Source organism: Scyliorhinus torazame, chromosome 11, assembly GCF_047496885.1.
Source record: "Scyliorhinus torazame isolate Kashiwa2021f chromosome 11, sScyTor2.1, whole genome shotgun sequence".
In the NCBI taxonomy this organism is placed as follows: Eukaryota; Metazoa; Chordata; class Chondrichthyes; order Carcharhiniformes; family Scyliorhinidae; genus Scyliorhinus; species Scyliorhinus torazame.
This window is the reverse complement of record NC_092717.1, coordinates 225779224-225802401: the sequence shown is the minus strand read 5'-3', so window position 1 is coordinate 225802401 and position 23178 is coordinate 225779224. Positions and strand designations below refer to the sequence as shown.

The following is a 23178-nucleotide window of genomic DNA, read 5'->3' as shown; positions in this document are numbered from 1 at the left end:
ACATCTTTGCTCAATAAAGCCTCGATTATTCCACTACTCTCGTCTTTGTAGTAATTGATAGTGCATCATATATCTTACTATTTCATTGATTATTTGTGTGCTGAGAATACTTAGAGATATATTTTATTCAATAGATCCTGTGTGCACTGACGTTCTGGCTGCTACTTCGCCAATATATTACAGAACGTCGTGAAGCAAAGAAACTCCAGGAATCTGCTTTATCAGAAGTCAAAGTGGAGGAATTGGGTAAACCAATTATTATGTTGCTAACTTGAAAAACGTTTTGAGGAGTAGCTTCTGGATTGAATTGTCATGGAATGTCTTGATTTTCTTTGCACAAAAGAGGTTAAGCAATATGCAATAGATTTTGGTCTTCACCACCTGGGCAGTATTATGACATAGCAGATCACCTGGCCCTCCGAATTAAAATTAGGCAAGTTCTTGAAAAGGCAGTTGATTCATTCTGCCAGGTCACTGCCCAGATGGTTACAGCCTAAAATCTAACCTTTGGGAACAGAAACCTGCTGTTTAAAAAAAAATGTCTGGTCACCTTGGTATTTTTGTTTAATTTAGAAGATGGCCAACAAGGAAAGCAGATAATGAAAGTATTAGGAACCCTGGTGATGGGAATGTTTGTCAAGTATTGGATTTACATCTGTGGTGGAATGTTTTTCTTCGTCAGTTTTGAGGGGAAGATTGTCATGTACAAGATTATCTACATGATGCTGTTTCTGTTCTGCGTTGCTCTATATCAGGTACATATTTCTGGTGATTTAGTGGTAATGCCACATCTTTTATAAAACGTGAAACTGCGTGAGATTCCTCAGCTTTAGTACTTAATTTTTCTCTTAATTGTTCAATGATATTTAACTGTTAAACAATACCTGATAGTTTGCCCAAACAGCTTTACATACGGATTTTTTACAACATGTTCTTCTGTTGTTAAGATAATTTACATGCTGGGTTATTGTTTTAATTCAGTTGAGGAATTATTGCTCCTGATATTACACCTGAATGCATGATTTTTATTTTCTCCAAATTTAAGATAGTAACTGCATCTGATTATCTGTTCTGTATCGGGTCCTAAAGTTCTCGATTTAAAAAATCTGAATTCTAGATGGGTCAGGTGAATGCGGGGAGAGTGTGGAAAAACAAAAGGGAAGATTTGTGATAGGTTAACTGGCAGGAGAGATTAAACAACAGAGACTTGCAAGGCTAAAGAGAGCAGTAATGGAAAGAGTAAGGGGCAAAAGATGTGTCTAGAGGACGGATACATAGAATGTATACAAGATAGTTTAAAATTAAGGGGTCTCCCATTTAAGAGAGAAATGAGAAACAATTTCCTCTCTCAAAGGTGTGTCAATTTTTGGAATTTTCTTCCACAAAAAGCAATGGAGGGTGAATCATTGAATATATTCAAAGCTGGGTTAAATTTTTGATCGACAAGGGCTATGGGGAACAGGCAGGATGGTTCAGGTTAATCAAATCACTCATGATCATATTGAATGGCAGGGCAGGCTTGATGACATGAATGGCCTACTTCTGCTCCTATTTCTTATGATCCTTGAGAATCTTACTTTGTGAACCTTCTTTCATAATTTTAATCTTGAGCTACATCCAGCAATGTGGGGCTGGATTTTATGGTTTACTGCGGGGTGAGGAGACGGACCCACAAATGCTCAGTCTACTCACTCCAACACCTGTTATCTCCTCATGGTGAATCAAGGTTATTCCAGTCAATTAGCAACCACCAGGTGAGAAGCCAGCCAATTAGCTGCATGAATGTGTTCCATACCCAGTTGGGACATCTGGCAGGAGAGGACGGGTCAGGCCATGGACTTGAAGTCAGTCATGGCCATCTATTTAAAGGCTTTTTGGCCTGGTTGGTGGCAGCTGCAAGAGAAATCCGCCTGTGTTGGAGTAACTTAATTGAAAGAATACATATGGAAGACTGAATGAAGTATTGTAGCAGCAGCAAGTTAGAGCATGTTTTTCCATTTGGTGACTATTGAGTCAGCAATGTCTCATTAACCACCTGTGCCAGAGCCATGCCTCTCTGAAGCGCCAGGTTGTGTAAGGTACCACAGACCACAGCGATGAATGAGACAGGAGCAGGAGAATGTTACAAAGAGCCAGGTGCATGATCCAACCATCAAAATCTAATTTTGAGCAGACCAATTAGAACAGGGCTCGAATTATATTGCATCTCAGCCCCTCTACGCAGAGTTCCCACTGGTGGTCAAGAGGCATCTCTTCTGTGGGTATCCTTGTCTCCAAGAAGCCAGCCACTCAAAGGCTCTGGTAGGCAGAATATCCCTGGAACCTGAGAATGCTGAAGGACATACTGGTCGTGACCACTCCCAGGATAGACAACATGCACCTGTATAATCCTCTGGCAGTGGTGACACACAAGCTAAACACTGATGGAAAAGTTTTTCTGTTCACAAATGCCCCTAACTGTCCCCTTGGACAGATTCACCTGAGGAAGGAGCAGTGCTCCGAAAGCTAGTGTTTGAAACAAACCTGTTGGACTTTAACCTGGTGTTGTAAGACTTCCTACTGTGCTCACCCCAGTCCAACGCTGGCATCTCCACATCATGTCCCCTTGGAGGTTGATGGCCACATGCATGTATTTAATGCCCTCTTGCACTTTGGGGAACCTCTTCTGGTGCCTCTGGCTCTCTCTATCTGACTAGAGTTATCTGTGCTGCATGAAGTGAATTCATTTATTTGCCTGAACATTGCATCTGTCACTACAATGCAGTGGTGTGCTGATGATTACAAATTGCCACAAAGGTCTTCAATGATGCCTGTAATGAACCCAATGCAAACAAAATTCACTATTATCTTTAGAGCAGCAGGCAGAGGGTGGCCACCAACACAATTGGAACTACTTTCCCCAGCCAGCATTTCACAGGGAGATGTCACTAATTGTTATAAAACCATGTTTTATATTGATAATGAATTTCTTTATTGAGTGAGCAGAAGACACAAAGTAAGTTTAGAAAGATTGACTGCAGTATTCTAAGTGACCAAAACAACATTTCTTAAGATGGTCAAACATTGATAGAACATTTACATAATCGTTTCAAAGAAGAGTGACATTGGACTCAAAGGTTCTTTACTATTTCTCTGCGGGTTTTTCCAGCACTTTTCATCTCTATTCCAGATCTCGAGCATCTGCAGTATTTTGCTTTTATTTTCATAACTTCAACTTGCAAATTATCGGAATGGAGTCAAGCTGACTCAAAGTAACTGACCAAGGACAATCAACTTAAATGAGTGTGAATGATCCATCTCCTGAACCATTCACAAAAATCTAGATGTGACCTATGTATTCAGGCGGATGCGGGTTGCCATTAAACTCAATCCCTTTGGATAACAGACCCTGACTGAGACGTGGACTCCACTGGCCATGTAATCTAATCACTTTAAACTGTAACGAGAATTCCGCAGCTTGCTGTTACTATATTCAGTAACTGGCCAGTTTGTGGGTGGAGGTCATGTATCAAGCTGTCCCTTTGTGTTTAAAGAAATTGCTTTTCCAGAGACTGAAGCAGAATGATCATGTGTCGGTAACAGAGAGGAGAGAACTAGCAATCCCACTCTCTAACCATTTTGCGAACATGTGCCCTGCCTACTTGACCAACGAAACACCACAGGCAGTGCCTTCAACGTAATCAAACAGTCACTAACTTCAGAGGAAAACAGTAAGAAGTCTTACAACACCAGGTTAAAGTCCAACAGTTTTTTTTGGAATCACTAGTTTACAGAGCGCATCTCTTTAACCAGATGAAGGAGCTGCTCTCCGAGAGCTAGTGATTCCAAATAAATCTGTTGGACTTTTAACCTGGTGTTGTAAGATTGCTTACTATGCCCACCCAATTCAACGCTGGCATCTCCACATCATCACTTCAGAGGAAAAGACCAAGATCCCTTAAGCATTTAAGTCATTCTAACATAGAATCTGGAAAATCACTGAACATCTTCAAAACCATCAGGAACAATATATGATTGACAACAAACCTCAACGGGTTTGACAAAATGCCTAGAAAATGACCCTGTGACAGTGAATATCCTGTTTGGTCAGAGAGTCAAGCACACATCATGGCAACACCCCGCTCAGGCACTGCTAATAGACTACACCAGCGTCCGAGCGAGGAACTGCAAAGATGTGAGTATCACCTGTGCCATGACCAGAGCTGACGACTGCTGGACAGACCATCAACTAATCCACTCTGTCATCTCCATCAACCTGGCCCCAAACCAGCAGAGGCAGAAAAGACTCAATGTCACTGGACTTAAAGACACTAAGAAAAAAGACCTACTCAGCAGGTGCCTTGCAGCCAACCTGCCGACGACCAACAAGTCAGAGCCACAGAGTGCCCACAGCGACTAGTCCACCCAAAGGGTCACTATAGTCAACACCTGTGAGGAAATGCTCAATCTATCGACCAGAACGAAGACTAGTTCAATGAGAATGATCAGGAAATCCAGGATCTTGTTGACCCCAAACGTAAGGCGTTCCTAACTCACAATTCCATCAAAACACGAGTGAGAGGAATCAAGCCTGCAGACAACTGAAGGCCGAGGTGCAACAAAGAACCTGTGACCTAAAGGACAGATGGTGAGTGGAAAGAGCACAGGAGACTCAGCAATCCGCCAACAAACATGGGCATCTTCTTCAGTACAATTAAAGCCATCTATAGCCTGAGTACCCAGGGACCGACCCCACTGAGAGCCAAAAACGGAGATGAGCTCATCAAAGACAGACAGGCAGTCAACGCCCGCTGGAGAGAAAACTTCAAAGATCTCCTCAACCAAGATGCAGTACAATATCTGCCACAATCTCTACACAACCCCAACCCGCCATGTGGTTGAAAAGGCCATCTGACATCTGAAAAACAACAAGACCTCCAGCACAGATGGAATCCGCACTGAAGTACTAAAATATGGCAGAGAGGCACTCCTGACACAACTGCATAACCTCATCACCCTCGTCTGGAAGGAAGAGAGCATGCTGAGAGATTTCAGAGTCGCTGTAATTGTGACCATCGTCAAGAAAGGAGACAGGTCCGAGGGCAGAAATCACAGAGGGATGTCCCTACCGTCCGCCATGGGAAAAGTGATCACAAGAATACTCCTCAATCGCCTTCTCCCAGTGGCTCAAGAGATCCTCTCTGAATTATAATGAGGCTTCCATCTGTCAAGAGACGATCTTCAGCGTGCAACAAATCCAGGAAAAGTGCAGGGAAGAGCATCAACCCTTGTATACCCGGCCTTCTTCAATCTTGTAAAAGATTTCAACTCTGTCAACTGTGCGGAATTGTGGAACATCCTCTTCAAATTCGGCTGCTTGCAAAATTCGTCATCATTCTCCGCCTGCTCCACGCTGACATGCAAGATGTGATCCTTACCAACAGATACTACCACAGACCCAATATGAGTGCAAACTGGGGTCAAGCAGGGTTGCATCACTGCACCAACATTCTTCTCTATCATCCTCGCTTCAACATTCCACCCCATTACCATGAAGCTCCCTTGGCTGCGGAACTAACCTACAGGACAAGCAGGAAATTGTCCAACCCCTCCAGGCCAGAACCAAGACCACCCCAACTTCTGTCATTGTGCTGCAGTATGCAGATGGGGACCTGTCCGGCATCTCCCAGGCATCGGTGCACTGGTGCATCGGTGCACTTATTGAGCCCTGTGGACCGCGCCCACCAGGATGCCCGGGCAGCGGGATTAGCTGAAGTCGCCAGGATACCCATGGTCTAGGGGGCGATCGATGGGGTGCACGTCACCATGGGGCCACCATCGGATAACAGGGCGATGTTCATGAATAGGAAGGGGTCCTACACCATGAACGTGCAGGTGGTCTATGACCACCAGATGAGGATCCTGCACATCTGCGCCCGGTACCCGGGCAGTGTACATGACTCGTTCATATTGATACAATCGTTCATACTGCAGCACAATGAGTTTGCGTTGAGCTTCACTGGAACATTGCAGCAGGCCAAGGACAGACATGTGGGCATGGGAGCAGGATCTTTTGTTAAAATGGCAAGCAATGGGAAGGTCAGGGTCCTGAATGCATACAGACCGGAGATGCTCAGCAAAGCGATCACCCAGTCTGCATTTGGTCGCTCCGAGATAGAGGAGGCCACATTGAAAGCAGCGAATGCAATAGACCAAATTGGAAGAGATGCAAGTGAAACGCTGCTTAACCTGGAATGGGTGTTTTGGGCCTGGGATGTTCAGCATGGAAGAGGTAAAGGGACATGTGTTACAACTTCTACGATTGCATGGGAAGGTGCCATGGGTGATGGGGGAGGTACTGGGCATGATGGAGGAGTGGACTAGACTATCTCGGAGGAAATGGTCTCTGTGGAATGCTGACGGAAGGAGTGAAGGGAAGATGTGTTTGGTGATGGCATCATGCCGAAGTTGGCGAAAATGGCGGAGGATTGAGGCCGGTGGGATGAAATGTGAGAACGAGGGGGACTCTATCCTTGTTCTGGGAGGGAGGGGAGGGGGCGAGGGTAGTGGCACGGGAGATGGACCCGCACATTGTTGAGGGCCCTGTCAACAACTGCAGGTGGGAAATCACGGTTGAGGAAGAAGGAACACATTTTCGAAGCACCACTTTGGAAAGTGACATCATCGGAACAAATACGACGGAGGCGAAGGAGTTGAGAGAAAGGGATGGAGTCCTTACAGGGTGTAAGGTGCGAAGAGCTATAGTCCAGATAGCTGTGGGAGTCAGTGGGCTTGTAATGGATATTAGTAGATAGTCTATTGCTGGAAATGGAGACAGAAAGATCAAGGAAGGGAAGGGAAGTGTCTGAGATGGACCAGGTGAAAGTGATGGAGGGGTGGAAACTGGCAGCGAAGTTGATGAATTTTTCCAGGTCCGGATGAGAGCATGAAGCGGCACCAAAATAGTCAACAATGTATCGGTAAAGGAATTGTGGGAGGGGACCCTGGTAGGCCTGGAACAAGGAATGTTCCACATACCCCATAAAAAGGATGCCACCACCAAACACATCTTCCCTTCACTCCCTCTGTCAGCATTCCACAGAGACCATTCTCTCCAAGCCACTCCTCCACCATACCCAGTACCTCTCCCATCACCCATGGCACCTTCTCATGCAATCGCAGAAGGTGTAACGCCTGCCCCTTTACCTCTTCCATGCTTAACATATCTGGCCCAAAACACTCATTCCAGGTTAAGCAGCGTTTTCCTTGCATCTCTTCCAATTTGGTCTACTGCATTCGCTGCTCCCAATGTGGTCTCCACTAAATCAGAGAGACCAAACGCAGACTGGGTGATCGCTTTGCAGAGCATCTCCGGTCTGTGCACATTCAGGACCCTGACTTTCTCGTTGCTTGCCATTTTAACAAAAGATCCTGCTCCCATGCCCACATGTCTGTCCTTGGCCTGCTGCAATGTTCCAGTGAAGCTCAACGCAAACTGGAGGAACAACATCTCATCTTCCGGTTAGGTACGCTACAGCCTTCCGGTCTCAACATTGAATTAATAGTCTTTCTTACTGTATATTAACCACCCCCTCTCCCCCCCCCCCCCCCCCAGCCCCACCATCTTATCCAACTTTCCTTACCGTTTCTGCACTTTGCTTCCCCCTTCCCCTCCCCCACATCTACACCTGTCACAGTTTACCCTCTGGTGTCAGTTTCTCTGCTGTTTGGCCTTTCACATCTTTTGTCCTCTCTGGGGACTGCCGTTAGCACTCTTTCCCCTTGGTTCAGTGGCCATTAGCACCCGGTTTCCCTGGGTTGCCCGTCCTGGGTGTCGTCCCAACGGCGCTGACGACGTCGCCCACCTCCCTCCACATACACAGGATGATGTTGCGTGCGGTCCTGCAGCTGGGTCCGGGGTATAGAAGCCCCCTCCTCTGTCCCATGGTGTCCAGGAGCATGTCGAGGTCGCCCTCCCTGAACCTTGGCACTGTGTGGCGGATGCCCATCTTGCAAGCGTCGGCTGTGTGTTGGGGAGTCACGTTATTTCAGTGCGCCGCAGCGCCACATCAATGCACAGCGCGCGTCTCTGACCACGGTCTGGGGCCGCTCCCCCGTGCTTCCCGTGGCGCCTATGCTGGCCCTGTGTGGGCCGCAGAATCGCTGGAATATAGGGCCTATTGACGCCGGCGTGAAACGCTCCGGTGTTTACGCTGGCGTCAACACTTAGCTGACATTTCAGAGAATCTCACCCCATATTCTACAAGGTTCACAGGAAAGTTAATTGTTCCCACCCGGTAAGGGACCTGCGTGTTAAAATATGTATCCTTGAACATAGAACATAAAGACTAGGTGCAGGAGTAGGCAATTCAGCCCTCAAGCCTGTTTTGCCATTCAATATATCATGGCTCAACTCCACTTTCCTGCCCATTCTCCAGAACCCTTCAATCCAATACTAATTAAACCAGGGTGGCACAGTGGTTAGCACTGCTGCATCACAGCACCAGGGACCCAGGTTCAATTCCTCTGACTCTGTGTGGAATTTACACATTCTCCCCGTGTCTGCTTTGCTTTCCTCCGGGTGCTCTGGTTTCCTCCCTCAGCCCAAAGATGTGCAGGTTAGGGGGAATTGGGCATGATCAAATTGACCTTTAGTGTGCACGTTAGGTGGGGTTACGGGGATAGGCCAAGGGAGTGGGTCTAAGTAGGATCCTCCTTCGGAAGGTCGGTGCAGATTAGAAGGGCCAAATGGCCTCCTTCTGTACTGTAAGGATTCTATGATTCTATCCCATTACTGTGTGGAATATTTCACATTAACTGCAAAAATATCTTAGGCGGGATTCTCCTTTGCCCAACGGCGAAATTGGGAATGGGGATCGGGGGGGAGAATAGCTCCAGATGGCAAAATCACGGCAGGCGGCGGTTTGACACCAGGTCATGATGCTCTGCCTCCTCCAAATCGGCATCATCAAGATACGCACCGCGTGCAGTCGCAACTCCGTTGGGATGTCATTAGTGGGCCCATCCGTGATGCTCCGCCTCCGATGGGCTGAGTTCCCGATGGCGTGAGCCACATGTGGTCTCAGCGGTCATGAGCCTGGCGTGGCGGCTGCAGAAGGAGAGAGAGAGGGCGTGTGGACAGTGACCACCGCCACACTCAGCCGAGATCCGTGTAGCTCACCGGGAGGGGTTCTGGCAGGACTGGGGGGAGTGGTGGCATGTGGCCAGGAGCGGGCTGTGTGTTCGGGGTGGGCGTGTACGCGGTCCAGCAAAGCTGCCGCCATCTTTTCCGGGGCGATCGGTGCCTGTGTGGGGGGGTATAGGCTTACGCGCGGCTGCAGCTTGTCAGACCTATGCATGTGCAGCATGGACCTGGCAATTCTCCAACCATTTTCCATGCTTTCCGCGGGTGTTTCACACGGCGCCGATGCTAGCCCCTCACCAGTAGCGGAATCAGTGCGCGTTTTGTGCTGATTTTCCTGTCGTAAAACACCACGGATCCTCCGTTGGCATCCACACCTAGCCTCATGTGCCGGTGCAGACTCGACAGGCAGGATTGGCCTCCTTCTGCACTGTAAATTCTATGATGTATGATCTATGATCTATAATGTGTTTTCAGCTTAGGCTAATGCAATGTTGTTTGACTAGGAGGAATCCCTGGGGAATTAATTTGTTTTCATCTTGGGGAGAAGATGTCATTGCTGGGTGGAGCTAAGGTATTCCAACATTTTTGAGAAAGCTTTTTGAGTTGAGTTCTGATCTGACTAACCTTTTAGAGCACAAGTAAAGTTTTTTGCTCACAGTAGGATAGTTAAAAAAGAGTATTAGTATTTTAAAGCAGAGCAGACATGTATGAGGACAAGGGGAATGCTGAAACAAAGCAGTTGAAACAGCTTTTTGAAGACATCCAGCCAGAGTTTGCAAGGGTTCTAACAGGAGCCAAATCTGTTCTGGAAAGCAAGTATTAATCTGTGCCATTGGGATGTGGGATGGATTGAGAGCTGTATGTTTTTCTTTCTTGTTGCTTAATTTGGAATAGAGATAGTAATTAAGCATATTGTATTTACTGTATTGAGTAGTGTGGTAATACCAGGTATTGCAGTACCTGAGAGGTGAATGACCATTGGCTAGACCGCGGGGTCTACCATTGGGTAATGTACATAGCCCCGCCCCGAGAGGCGGGGTAAAAGAACCAATGCCGTCCCAGCAGCCTTCACTTCTGTAACATCGCTGCTGGGTACAGTTCTATCTGATTAAAGCTGAATCGATATGACTCCTCGTGGTCTCAAGAGTATTGATTGTGCATCAAGTAGTATTGTTTAACGGATAATTGTAAGCTATTTTCGGGTGTGTTGTTAAAGAGTTTAATGTTGTGTTAATAATAAAGCTTTGTTTAAAAATACCATATCCCTATTTCTTTGCGAAATCACTCCTGGAGCGAAGTATTCTTTCCATACAGTGTTACAAAAGAAACTAAAATATTGGGGTTTTGGTCCAGTATCCTAGCCACTGTTGGAGTCTGGTCTCAGATCGTAATATGACAGTGTGAATATTGTGTTTTCTAAAATCTTTTCTGGGCGTTATTGTTTGGTTCCCCCACTTGCCAGCAGCAATGCCTGAGACAGACTGTTGACCCATATACCTCATTGTCTTGAAAGACTTTGGCAAGTTTCCTCTGGTTGCCTGGCCCGTGAGAGGCCTAGCATTGAGGGACATCTTCTGCATAGTGGCATAAATCTCATCTGTCTACACAGTACTCTAAATCATTGGTGTTAATGGCAGAGGGGTGGAGGAAAGGTCCCAACCTTCCCCTTCCCCCCTCCCCCAGTGGAGACAGCAGCTGTGCGGTCCATTTCTCTCTCCCTGCTTTCCCAAAAGGTGCCAGGACGTGGCTTTGAATGCAGGAGGTCTATACTATCTTAATCATCGACAACTGCCTTGTGCCTGTGATGTTTATTATAATCTCGGACCAGAACACAACATTTGTGAGGTTACCGGACAGAAACCCAATATTTTATTTAATTTGTAACACTGAGGATAGGATACTTCACTCCCGGAGTGACTCCACGCACAGGTAGAGATATAATATATCAAAACAAACTTTATTATTCACACTATGTTAAACTAACTTTAACATCATACAAGAAATGGCTTACAATTACCCGTTAAACAATGCTTAACAATGAAATGAAACACTTTAACTCCTAACTTTTTATCTCTAATCAAGCAACACCCATCTCAGGTCAAAATCCACTTTTAAATAGTTACAAAACATAGGAATACTTTCTGTATAGAGGTGTCTTGGAGAAACTTCTTTAAGAGACTGATCCTTCAGGAAACAATCTGCAGATTTTTGCCTGTGTCGAACTACTGTTTAACTTCACAGCATTTGGCAAAAAGCTTCTATTCTATTCATGGTGTTGCTCTCTTTGGTTGGCTCTTAATTTGGCTCTGTTTAATTACGTTTGCTCAAGAGTCACCAGGTATCTTTCGACACCGCCACAAGGTTCAGAACCGAATACTGATCAATGACTCGATACACCAGTTAGTAAGTTCAAAAGCAATGCTCATTTATTTACACACAGTCAAATCTACTCATGCATAAACTCTACAAGCTAAACTACCACTATTATTAAAGTCTATACTTAGCTTCGGTTGCCCAGAGGAACAATGGCCGTTGCCCGGTTCTGAGGCTGCTGGGTTGAGCTGTTTACAGGGTAGCAACTAGGAGCGTCTATCTCGTAGCGTGCGTTAACTTGGAACTTACTTGGTCTGCTGCAGCTGCTGGCTGGTCTCTCTCTTCGGTGAGAGCCAAAGCCAAAGAAGGAAGATTCTCCCTTGGGGAATACCTTTTATACTAAAAAGGGCTTTGCGCGCTTTTGGGCGGGCCTTGAACTTGGCCTCAACTAATTGTGTCTTTCCCCAATCAGTCGTATCGATCTTCCTCCAATAGAGGGGTGGTTCCCTGATCGCTGGGCGTGTTCTAGTGACCGTTGGTCTGCTTTATCTTAGCCTCTTCTGGCGCCGGGGTGTCTGCCTTAACATTGTGTATCTAAATGTTTCCCTTTTGTCCCCGGAGATGGCTCATTAGCATGTAGATTGCTTAGCAGTTTCTGTCCTGTCTGAGAGTTTAAGGTTCTAATGAACAGACAGAGCTTGCACCGACCTGCTTGTTTCTTAGTATTGTCCAATTTTCCCTGCATTCTTTGCGAGTGTCCATTTTATAACCGGGACGTGGCCATCCCAGATGGCTACAATGGCAAAATCTAAACTAAAACTCAGCACTTGACTGCTTCAACCCTTGGCTCCTCCCATTAACTACATCGTCTCCATCCCACTAACTGGGTTATGACCATCTGACTAAGGCTAACCACAACCCCTCAATTATCTAAACTTCAGGGAACCTTCTTTCTATAAACACAATTCTATTAGCTCTACGTAAACGCGATAAATGGTTGGAATGAAATTAATGATGATCACGTATTATGATGCTTTAATCATCCCTTCTGTAGCCCCAGTGTCCACCTGTCTTTTAAACAAAGATTTTTAAACCCTTACTGCAGTGGAAGCAGACACACGCTCACCCAGGCTTTTAACCATTACTGCACCAGAGACATATAATATAAGATACATCTGAAATTCCTGCATTCATCACATGTGATCTAACCAGTGTGTGGATTCATTTCAGCCATGACACGCGTACCCACTGAAATGTATATACCTGCGTTGGTGCAAAGTGCTGCAACACACACATGTATTTATTCCCTAATTCTACAAGCTACAAAGTCAAATCCATCAATGCTCCCTCCCTGCCCTTCCCCAGTTCGGACCCCCTCCCCAATTCAGCACAATTTTTCCATTAAATATGATTTATAGGCCGCTGGCTTCTCACCGAGGCCATCCTACAACCTCTCCATGGCCTATAATGCTGCACCATTAATTCATAAAACTGCTATATCTCCTCCTGTAGAGGAGTGTAAATGGCCATATTTGGCACTTCTCCTCCAGTCCTTGCTCTCGTTGGCAATATGTGCCCTCTTCTCCTACAAAGGAAAAGGAACATTGTAACTAATCTTCATGATTTAATTTGTGTGCTCAATATGTCCTTTGTTGGCAGCTACCACTTCACAATAATCCTGGCAAACCAACAGGTCCTGCACTTCTGAACCCACAAACCCTAAAATCCCCTAGTACATGCAATGTAGCATGTCTGCTTCATGCCACCTTCTGCACTTGGCCCATTCACAAGGCAATTTCATGCTTGACACATATCATAACCTCCCGTATTTATTCATCTGCAAAATGGTTGCACATACAGCTTTGCCAATCATTTTTTTGAAGTATATTTTATTCCAAGCACAATCAACAATGCAAGCAATCAGCAAAGCCAAAACAACCAAGTTGCAAACAATTTGGCATTTTCCCCTTTTTCTCCCCTTAACTAGCCCAACACTGCCACCCCATCCCCCTCCCCTCTGATGACAAGCAGACACTCAAATAGAGACAGAAAGAGTCACCATCTCACAAAGAACCTTTCTTCTGACCCTCTTCGGTAGCGCCACTGACCTCACAGAAAGATTCACCATTTGACAATCAGAGTGGTGAAGGCCACAACATTGGCCCCCTTCCCTTCTCGGAGCTCAGGCAGCTCCGAACCACCAAAGATCGCCACTAATGGGCACGGCGACATCCTCACCCTAAAATCTCTGACACGATTTCAAAATCGATGCCCAGAATCTCCCCCCAACTTTGGGCAAGCTGAAAACATATGGTGCGGGATTCTCCAATAATGGGGCTATGTCCCCACGCTGGCGTGAAAACCGGCGCACCACTCCGGCGTCAACGGCCCCCGAAAATGAGGAATTCTTCACTTTCTAGGGGGCTAGGTTGTTGCCGGAGTGGTTCCCGCAGCTCCAGCCAGCGCCAAAGGACCGGCACGAGTTCGCGCATGCGCGGAATGGGCAGAGTATTTCCGTGCATGCGCAGAATGGCCGGCGTATTTCCGCGCATGCGCGGGGGTTCCTTTCTCCATGCCGGCCCCCGGGCAATATGGCAGAGCCCTACAGGGGCCCGGCATGGAGGAAAGAAGGCCCCCACGGAACCAGCCCATCCGCCAATCGGTAGGCCACTATGGCGGGCCAAGCCACTGTGGGGCCCCGCCCCCGGGGTCGGATCTCCCCCGCCCCACCCCAGGACGGCCCCCGCAAATTTATCTGCCAGGTCCCGTCGTGTGTGAGGTGAGTAATTCACGCCGGCGGGACTGAGCAAAATTTGTCGGTCACTGTCAATGACCGGCGTGGTGGGAATCTCGCCCAAAAAATGGCGCCAGAGAATAGGGAAGCCGGCGTCAGGGCGGCGGGGCAGGATTCGCGCCTGCCTCCGGGGATTCTCCGACCCTTCCACACTTCTCGCATTTGACCTCAAGCCCAGGGAAGAACCCACTCATATGAGCCCGGATCATATCAGTCTGGTGCACCACCTTAAGCTCTGGCACAGGATGATGTTGAATTCACCCCATGTATAATTTAACTACCGGCCCCTCCCCCACAAGCTCTTTCTCACGTTCCTCCTCCCATTTCCACCTTACCTCCTCCACTAGCGCCTTCTCCGTTTCCAACAACCACCCGTAAATATCGACAATCGCCCCTTCCCCCAGCTCATCCTGAGTTAGCTACTTATCCAGTAGAGTACACTCTAGCAGCTGAGGGAATAGGGGAAGCTCCTTTCATACAAAATCCCGCCCCAGTACCTAAATTCACTCCCCCTCAACAACTGGAACTTTCCCTGTACTCCTCCATCCTCACAAACCTCCCTTCAATAAACAAATCCCTTACCCGCTCTACTCCTTTCCTGTGCAAGCTCCTATACGCCGTGCCTATCACTGACGGTATGAATCTAAGATACCTGCATATTGGGACCAATACTGACATAACCCCTACTCAGTGCCACTTCAGCTGGTTCCATATTTGGAGGGACGACATCACGCAAGACTGTTGGTGTATCTATACGGGAAGAAGGGAGGGGGGGCTGTCGCCCGAGCCCTTAAGCACAACCCCGCCCACCCCCTCCGCCCCCCACCACCGTCTCATCTTCTCCACACTTTGGTCCAATAGTAATACAGCAGGTTGGGAGTGCAGGCCTCCTATAAACAAATAAAAACCTTGGCAAAACTTTATTTTTTACAGTCTGTACCCTTCCCGCCAAGAACAGTGGCAGGGAATCCCACCTCATCAAATCCCCTTTTACCTTCTCTACCAAACTGACCAAATTGCACTTATGCATCGTGGCCCAGTCATGGGTCATCTGAATAGCCAGATACCGAAACCTTGGGGGCGATTCTCCAATATGGAGCCCAAGTGTTCGCGCCGTCGTGGACGCCGTCGCGTTTCACGACGGCATGAACCGGGCCCGGGTACAACCGATTCTGGCTCCCACAGGGGCCAACACGGCGCTGGAGTGGTTCAGCGGTTCATGCCGCTCCAGCCTCCTTTCGGGGCGCCAAATGGGCGCCGTGCCAACCCGTGCATGCGCAAATGCCGCTGATTCTCCACACCTTGGAGAATCGCGCGCTGGTGTTGGGGCGTCATGGCGCGGTTGCGGCGATTCTCCGGCCCGGCGCGGGGCTCGGAGAATCGCCCCCCTTATTTTGGCCAGCTTAAATGGCATGGCACCCAGATTTGCACTCCTCCCCTGGGTGTTCACCGGGAATATCTCACTTTTTGCCACACTCAGTACATACCCGGAAAAGCTGCCAACTTTCCCAGTAGGTCCATTATTTTTCTCATACACTCCAGTGGATTCAAAACATATAGAAACAGATCATCTGCATACAATAATGCCCTATGCTCTGTGCCTCCTCTCTCAATGCCCTTCTACTCGGTGGGACCTCAACAAACGGGATGGTCTACACCTGGACCTGAGGGGTACCAATATCCTGGGGGAAGAAATTTGCTAATGCTCTTCGGGAGGGTTTAAACTAGTTCAGCAGGGGCTTGGGAACCTGAATTGTAGTTCCAGTATACAGGAGGTTGAGAGTAGTGAGGTCATGAGTAAGGTTTCAAAATTGCAGGAGTGTACATGCAGGCAGGAAGGTGGTTTAAAGTGTGTCTTCTTCAATGCCAGGAGCATCCGGAATAAGGTGGGTGAACTTGCGGCATGGGTTGGTGCCTGGGACTTCGATGTTGTGGCCGTTTCGGAGACATGGATAGAGCAGGGACAGGAATGGTTGTTGCAGGTGCCGGGGTTTAGATATTTCAGTAAGCTCAGGGAAGGTGGTAAAAGAGGGGGAGGGGTGGCATTGTTAGTCAAGGACAGTATTACGGTGGCAGAAAGGACGTTTGATGAGGACTCGTCTACTGAGGTAGTATGGGCTGAGGCTAGAAACAGGAAAGGAGAGGTCACCCTGTTAGGGGTTTTCTATAGGCCTCCAAAAAGTTCCAGAGATGTAGAGGAAAGGATTGCAAAGATGATTCTGGATAGGAGCGAAAGCAACAGGGTAGTTGTTATGGGGGACTTTAACTTTCCAAATATTGACTGGAAACGCTATAGTTCGAGTACTTTAGATGGGTCCATTTTTGTCCAATGTGTGCAGGAGGGTTTCCTGACGCAATATGTAGATAGGCCAACGAGAAGCGAGGCCTTATTGGATTTGGTACTGGGTAATGAACCAGGACAGGTGTACTTACCTCCTGGCAAAGTTGGACCATTCCTGGCTTGCGAAGCAGGGGCCATTGTCCGACATCACAGTGAGTGGGATGCCGTGACGAGCAAAGGTGTCCTTACAGGCGCGGAAGACTGCAGACGATGTGATGTCGTGCAAACGTACCACCTCCGGGTAGTTTGAAAAATAGTCTACAATCAGAACATAGTCCCTGCCCAGCGCGTGGAACAGGTCGATGCCGACCTTGGACCAAGGGGACGTGACCAACTCATGGGGCTGTAGGGTCTCACGTGGTTGGGCCGGCTGGAACCGCTCACAGGTGGGGCAGTTGAGCACTGTGTTGGCGTTGTCGTCATTGATGCCGGGCCAGTACACTGCCTCTTGGGCCCGTCGGCGGCACTTCTCCACGCCAAGATGGCCCTCGTGTAGCTGTTCCAAAACGAGCTGGCGCATGCTGTGCGGGATAACAATGCGGTCCAACTTCAGGAGGACACCATTGACTACCGCTAGATAGTCTCTGATGTTGTAGAACTGCGGGCATTGGCCCTTGAGCCACCCGTCTGTTAGGTGGCGCATGACACACTGTCGCAGGGGGTCCGCCGCAGTCTCGCGCCAAATTTGGACGAGGCGTTCATCCGTGGCCGGTAGATTGGAGGCCACGAAGGCCACATGGGCATCAACCTGGCAGACGAATCCCGCTGGGTCACATGGGGTGTTGACTGCCCTGGACAGAGCGTCGGCTATGATCAGGTCTATGCCCGGGGTGTATACGAGCTGAAAGTCATATCGCTGGATTTTGAGCAGAATGCGCTGGAGGTGAAGCGTCATGTCGTTCAAGTCTTTTTGTATTATATTGACCAGCGGGCGATGGTCGGTCTCGACGGTGAATTGGGGAAGGCCGTACACATAATCATGAAATTTGACGACACCGGTCAACAGGCCCAGGCACTCCTTTTCTATCTGCGTGTAGCGCTGTTCTGTGGGGGTCATGGCGGGTGACGTATATGCAATGGGGGCCCATGATGAGGCTTCATCGCGTTGCGGGAGCACTGCCCCAATGCCAGATTGGCTGGCATTGGTCGAAATTTTTGTCTCTTTCGCTGGATCAAAAAAGGCCAATACCGGGACCGTGGTAAGTTTGGTTTTAAGTTCTCTCCATTCGCGCTCATGGGCAGGAAGCCATTGGAAGTCTGTCGTCTTCCTGACCAGGTTCCTGAGAGCTGTGGTATGAGAGGCGAGGTTAGGGATGAACTTCCCTAGGAAGTTGGCCATGCCCAGAAATCGGAGGACTGCCTTCTTGTCCTCTGGCTTTTTCATGGCTGTGATGGCAGCCACCTTGTCCGCATCCGGCCGCACACCCAACTGGGAGATGTGGTCCCCTAGGAACTTGAGTTCTGTCTGGCCGAAGGAGCATTTGGCTCTGTTGAGGCGTAGGTCCTGCTCCCGTATGCGTTTGGACACACGCTGGAGGCGACTGATATGCTCCTGCGGGGTGGTCGCCCAAATGATTATGTCGTCAACATAGACGCGAACACCTTCAATGCCTTCCATCATTTGTTCCATGATCCTGTGGAATACTTTTAACGCCGATTTGATCCCAAACGGCTGTTGTAACAATATCTGCCAAAAGGGGTGTTAAAGATACACAGTTTCCTGCTGGATCTGTCTAGTTGAATTTGCCAGAATCCTTTCGCGGCATCAAGTTTGGTGAAGAGCTTGGCCCAAGCCATCTCGCATGTGATCTCTTCGCACTTGGGGATTGGGTAATGCTCCCTCATTATGTTGCGATTCAGATCCTTTGGATCAATGCAGATTCTGAGCTCGCCGGAAGGCTTCTTTACGCACACCATGGAACTGACCCAGTCGGTTGGTTCCGTAACTCTGGAGATCACTCCTTGGGCTTGGAGGTCCTGCAGCTGCTTCTTGAGGCGGTCCTTGAGGGGCGCTGGGACTCTGCGAGGTGCATGCACCACAGGCATGGCGTTGTGTTTGAGTATGATCTTGTGCATATATGGAAGTGTGCCCATGCCTTCGAAGACGTCGCGGTGCTGGTCGATGATGGCGTTGAGTTGCGCCCTGAAGTCAGCATCCTGGAAGACAGATGTGTCATCAGGAGAGAGAGAGTGAACTCTTTGAACGAGATTTAGCAATTTGCATGCCTGTGCGCGAAGCAGAGAGTCCTTCGAGGAGCCCACGATCTCGAAAGGAAGGATGGCTTTTCGTGATTTGTGCGTCACTTCAAGTTGGCATGAGCCAGTAGCAGGAATGATGTTGCCATTGTAGTCCAATAGCTGGCAGGCCGATGGGAGAATGGTTGGTTTGACACACAGGTTTTGGAAAGCAGACCACGCCATGAGATTGGCGGAGGCACCAGTGTCCAGGCGGAATCGTATTTGGGACCGGTTGACCGTCAGGGTGGCACACCACCCATCGTCTGGATCGATGCTGTATACCGACAGCGGCTGGTGTCTTTGCTTCGGGGACAGCCTGTTTTTCGTTACGACACCGACTCGAAAAGGCGCCTTCGGGTCCTCTGTGTCACTGCTGTGTGGGAGGTCGGAATCGGACTCGGTGACCATGGGTTGAATTGCCGAACATTCCTGCGAGGCTGGCTGAAGCGATATGAATTGGAAGGCTGAGCTGCTCGACAGCAGGCAGCATAGTGGCCAAGTCTTCCACATCGTAGGCATTGTCGAGAATTTGCGGGGCATTGCCGCTTTAAATGGGCGGAGCCACAGTTGCCGCACGTCGTGACGTCAGCACGTTCGCTGCGCCACCGCGCATGCGCGGTGCGGTCCTGCGAGTGTGAGCGCCTGCGCATTACGTTCCTCCATGTCGCCGTCCCCTCGTTTGGTGCGTACAAGCGCGGGAGTCTGCGAAAAGTGCGCAAAATGGCCGCCCTCATCCAGGCTGAGGCCCTGGAGGTGTTCAATCACTTGGACCCGTTCCGCCTCGTGGGGACCTTGCAGCGGCGTTTCAGACGCTTATATATGGGAGTGCCGACTGGTGGCATTTTCATGTAGGACACAGGACTCGATGGCGGTCGCTAGGGTGAGTTGCTTTACTTTGAGGAGCTGCTGACATAGGGGGTCCGACTGAACACCGAAAATGATCTGGTTGCGTATCATTGAGTCGGAGGTGGGCCTGTAGCTGCAAGATTGCGCAAGGATGCGGAGATGTGTTAAAAAGGATTGGAAAGGTTCGTCCTTACCCTGCAAACGCTGCTGGAACACGTAGCGTTGAAAACTTTCATTCACCTCTACGCTGCAGTGAGTGTCAAATTTGAGGAGAACCGTCTTGATCTTCGTCTTGTCTTTGTCATCTGCAAAGGTGAGAGGGTTGAAAATATGGATGGCATGATCCCAGCCGTGGAGAGGAGAAGAGCAATCTCTCTGGTGTCCGAGGCACCCTCCCTGTCCGTGGCTTCGAGGTAGAGCTGGAAGCGCTGTTTGAAAATCTTCCAGTTGGCCCCGAGGTTGCTGGCGATGTGGAGCGGCGGCGGCGGGCTGATGTTGTCCATGTCGCAGGATGACGGAATGCTGGCAGAAGAGGCAGATCACTTGCAGGTCGGTCTAAGAAGTGCTAGTATGCAACCACACCTGGTATCATGATGTGTTGGGTGTTCTGGATCTCATACAATTCACCAACACTTGAAGTAGTGCAACACTATTTTATTGAAAGATTAACTATTTAAACATACTTGGACTGTGGGTAAATACGATACTAGCTTTAACTAAAGACCTTTGCCTTGTCCTAACCAGTTGATGCACTCAGCACATTATGAATGTCTGTGTTGCAGGCTGTGAGCTCAGTGCTCCTAGCTAGCTGCGATTCGAATGAGCGGGAACTCTGATGCCCCCAGTCTTTATAGTGCGTGTGCTCTCACTGGTGATTGGCTGCGGTGTTGTGTATGTTGATTGTTCCCACTTCATCAGTGTGTGTCTGCACCATGATATACTGGTATATATTATGACAGGGCGCTTGAGAGTTACAAGTTAGCTAGGAAGGACCTAAAGAGAGAGCTAAGAAGAGCCAGGAGGGGACATGAGAAGTCGTTGCCAGGTAAGATCAAGGATAACCCTAAAGCTTTCTATAGATATGTCAGGAATAAAAGAATGACTAGGGTAAGAATAGGGCCAGTCAAGAACAGTTGTGGGAAGTTGTGCATGGAGTCCGAGGAGATAGGAGAGGTGCTAAATGAATATCTTTTGTCAGTATTCACACAGGAAAAAGTCAATGTTGTCGAGGAGAATACTGAGATTCAGGCTACTAGACTGGAAGGGCTTGAGGTTCATAAGGATGAGGTGTTAGCAATTCTGGAAAGTGTGAAAATAGAGAAGTCCCCTGGGCCGGATGGGATTAATCCTACGATTCTCTGGGAAGCTAGGGAGGAGATTGCTGAACCTTTGGCTTTGATCTTTAAGTCATCTTTGTCTACAGGAATAATGCCAGAAGACTGGAGAATAGCAAATGTTGTCCCCTTGTTCAAGAAGGGGAGTAGAGACAACCCCGGTAACTATAGACCAGTGAGCCTTACGTCTGTTGTGGGCAAAATCTTGGAAAGGTTTATAAGAGATAAGATGAAGAATCATCTGGAAAGGAATAATTTGATTATAGATAGTCAACACGATTTTGTGAAGGGTAGGTTGTGCCTCACAAACCTTATTGAGTTCTTTGAGAAGGTGACCAAACAGGTGGATGAGGGTAAAGCAGTTGATGTGGTGTATATTTCAGTAAAGCGTTTGATAAGGTCCCCATGGTAGGCTACTGCAGAAAATATGGAGGCATGGGATTCAGGGTGATTTAGCAGTTTGGATCAGAAATTGGCTAGCTGGAAGAAGACAAAGGGTGGTGGTTGATGGGAAATGTTCAGACTGGAGTCCAGTTACTAATGTTGTACCACAAGGATCTGTTTTGGGGCCACTGCTGTTTGTCATTTTTATAGATGACCTGGAGGAGGGCGTAGAAGGATGGGTGAGTAAATTTGCAGATGACACTAAAATCGGCGGAGTTCTGGACAGTGCGGAAGGATGTTACAAGTTACAGAGGGACATAGATAAGCTACAGCGCTGGGCTGAGAGGTGGCAAATGGAGTTTAATGCAGAAAAGTGAGAGGTGATTCATTTTGGAAGGAATAACAGAAAGACAGAGTACTGAGCTAATGGTAAGATTCTTGGCAGTGTGGATGAGTAGAGCGATCTCGGTGTCCATGTACATAGATCCCTGAAAGTTGCCACCCAGGTTGAGAGGGTTGTTATGAAGGTGTTCGGTGTGTTAACTTTTATTGGTAGAGGGATTGAGTTTCGGAGCCATGAGGTCATGTTGCAGCTGTACAAAACTCTGTTGCGGCCGCATTTGGAGTATTGCGTGCAATTCTGGTCGCCGCATTATAGGAAGGATGTGGAAGCATTGGAAAGGGTGCAGAGGAGATTTACCAGAATGTTGCCTGGTATGGAGGAAAGGCTGAGGGACTTGAGGCTGTTTTTGTTAGAAAGAAGAAGGTTAAGAGGTGACTTAATTGAGGCATACAAGATGATCAAAGGATTGGATAGGGTGGACAGTGAGAACCTTTTTCACGAGGGGACATAGCTTTAAATTGAGGGGAGATAGATATAGGACAGATGTCAGAGGTAGGTTCTTTACTCAGAGAGTAGTAAGGGCGTGGAATGCCCTGCCTGCAACAGTAGTGGACTCACCAATACTAAGGGCATTCAAATGGTCATTGGATAGACATATGGACGATAAGGGAATCGTGTAGATGGGCTTTTAGGTCGGCGCAACATCGAGGGCCGAAGGGCCTGTACTGCGCTGTAATGTTCTATGTTCTATTGACGCCTGGAATACATTAGCCACAGGCTCAATGGCCAATGCAAACAACAGTGGGGACAGCAGGCATCCTGGTCTCATGTCCCTATGCAGCCGAACATATCCCGAACTCATGTTGCACGCTCTGTCGCTTGCCATGGGGGCAGCACACAGCAAACGCACCCATGAAATGAACGTTGGCCCAAACCCAAACACCCTCAGGATCTCAAACAGGCACCTCCATTCTGCCCAATCAAAAGCCTTCTCGCATCCATTGACACAATAACTTCCGCCACTTTATCCCTAGATAGAAGCATTACACATACAGCAATCTCCTGATGTTGCTATATAATTGCCGCCCCTAAACATCTATCTGATCCTCCGAGACCATCCCTGGCACACACCCCTCTGGCCACCTGACCAGCACCTTAGCCAACAGCTTCACATCAGTATTTAACAGGGATATAGGTCTACAAGACCCACACTCTGTTGGATCCTTACCCTTCTTTGGGATCAACGAGATTGATGCCTGCGGAAGCATGGCCGGCAATCCCCCTGTGCCAGCAAATCATTATACATCCCCAGGAAATGGGGCGCCAACTCTGCCAAGAACTATTTATATAATTCTATCGGAAAGTCATCCAGCCCTGATGCCTTCCTTGACTGCATCAACCCAATATCCTCAATTATCTCCTGCAATCCCAATGGTGCCTCCAATCCCTATCCCTTCCCTC

At 48.3% G+C, this 23178-nt stretch overlaps 1 protein-coding gene across 5 annotated transcripts in view; it reads left to right on the top strand.

Annotated features, from left to right (window-relative positions):
• Positions 1 to 23178, top strand: part of LOC140385819 (piezo-type mechanosensitive ion channel component 2-like) — a 1561269-nt gene that overhangs the window by 1087223 nt on the left and 450868 nt on the right. For all 5 annotated transcript variants that reach the window (XM_072468377.1, XM_072468380.1, XM_072468378.1 and 2 more), the window contains exons 14-15: positions 135 to 246; positions 574 to 755. In XM_072468377.1, coding sequence (XP_072324478.1) covers positions 135 to 246; positions 574 to 755 — 294 coding nt within the window. The remainder of the gene's footprint in view (positions 1 to 134; positions 247 to 573; positions 756 to 23178) is intronic.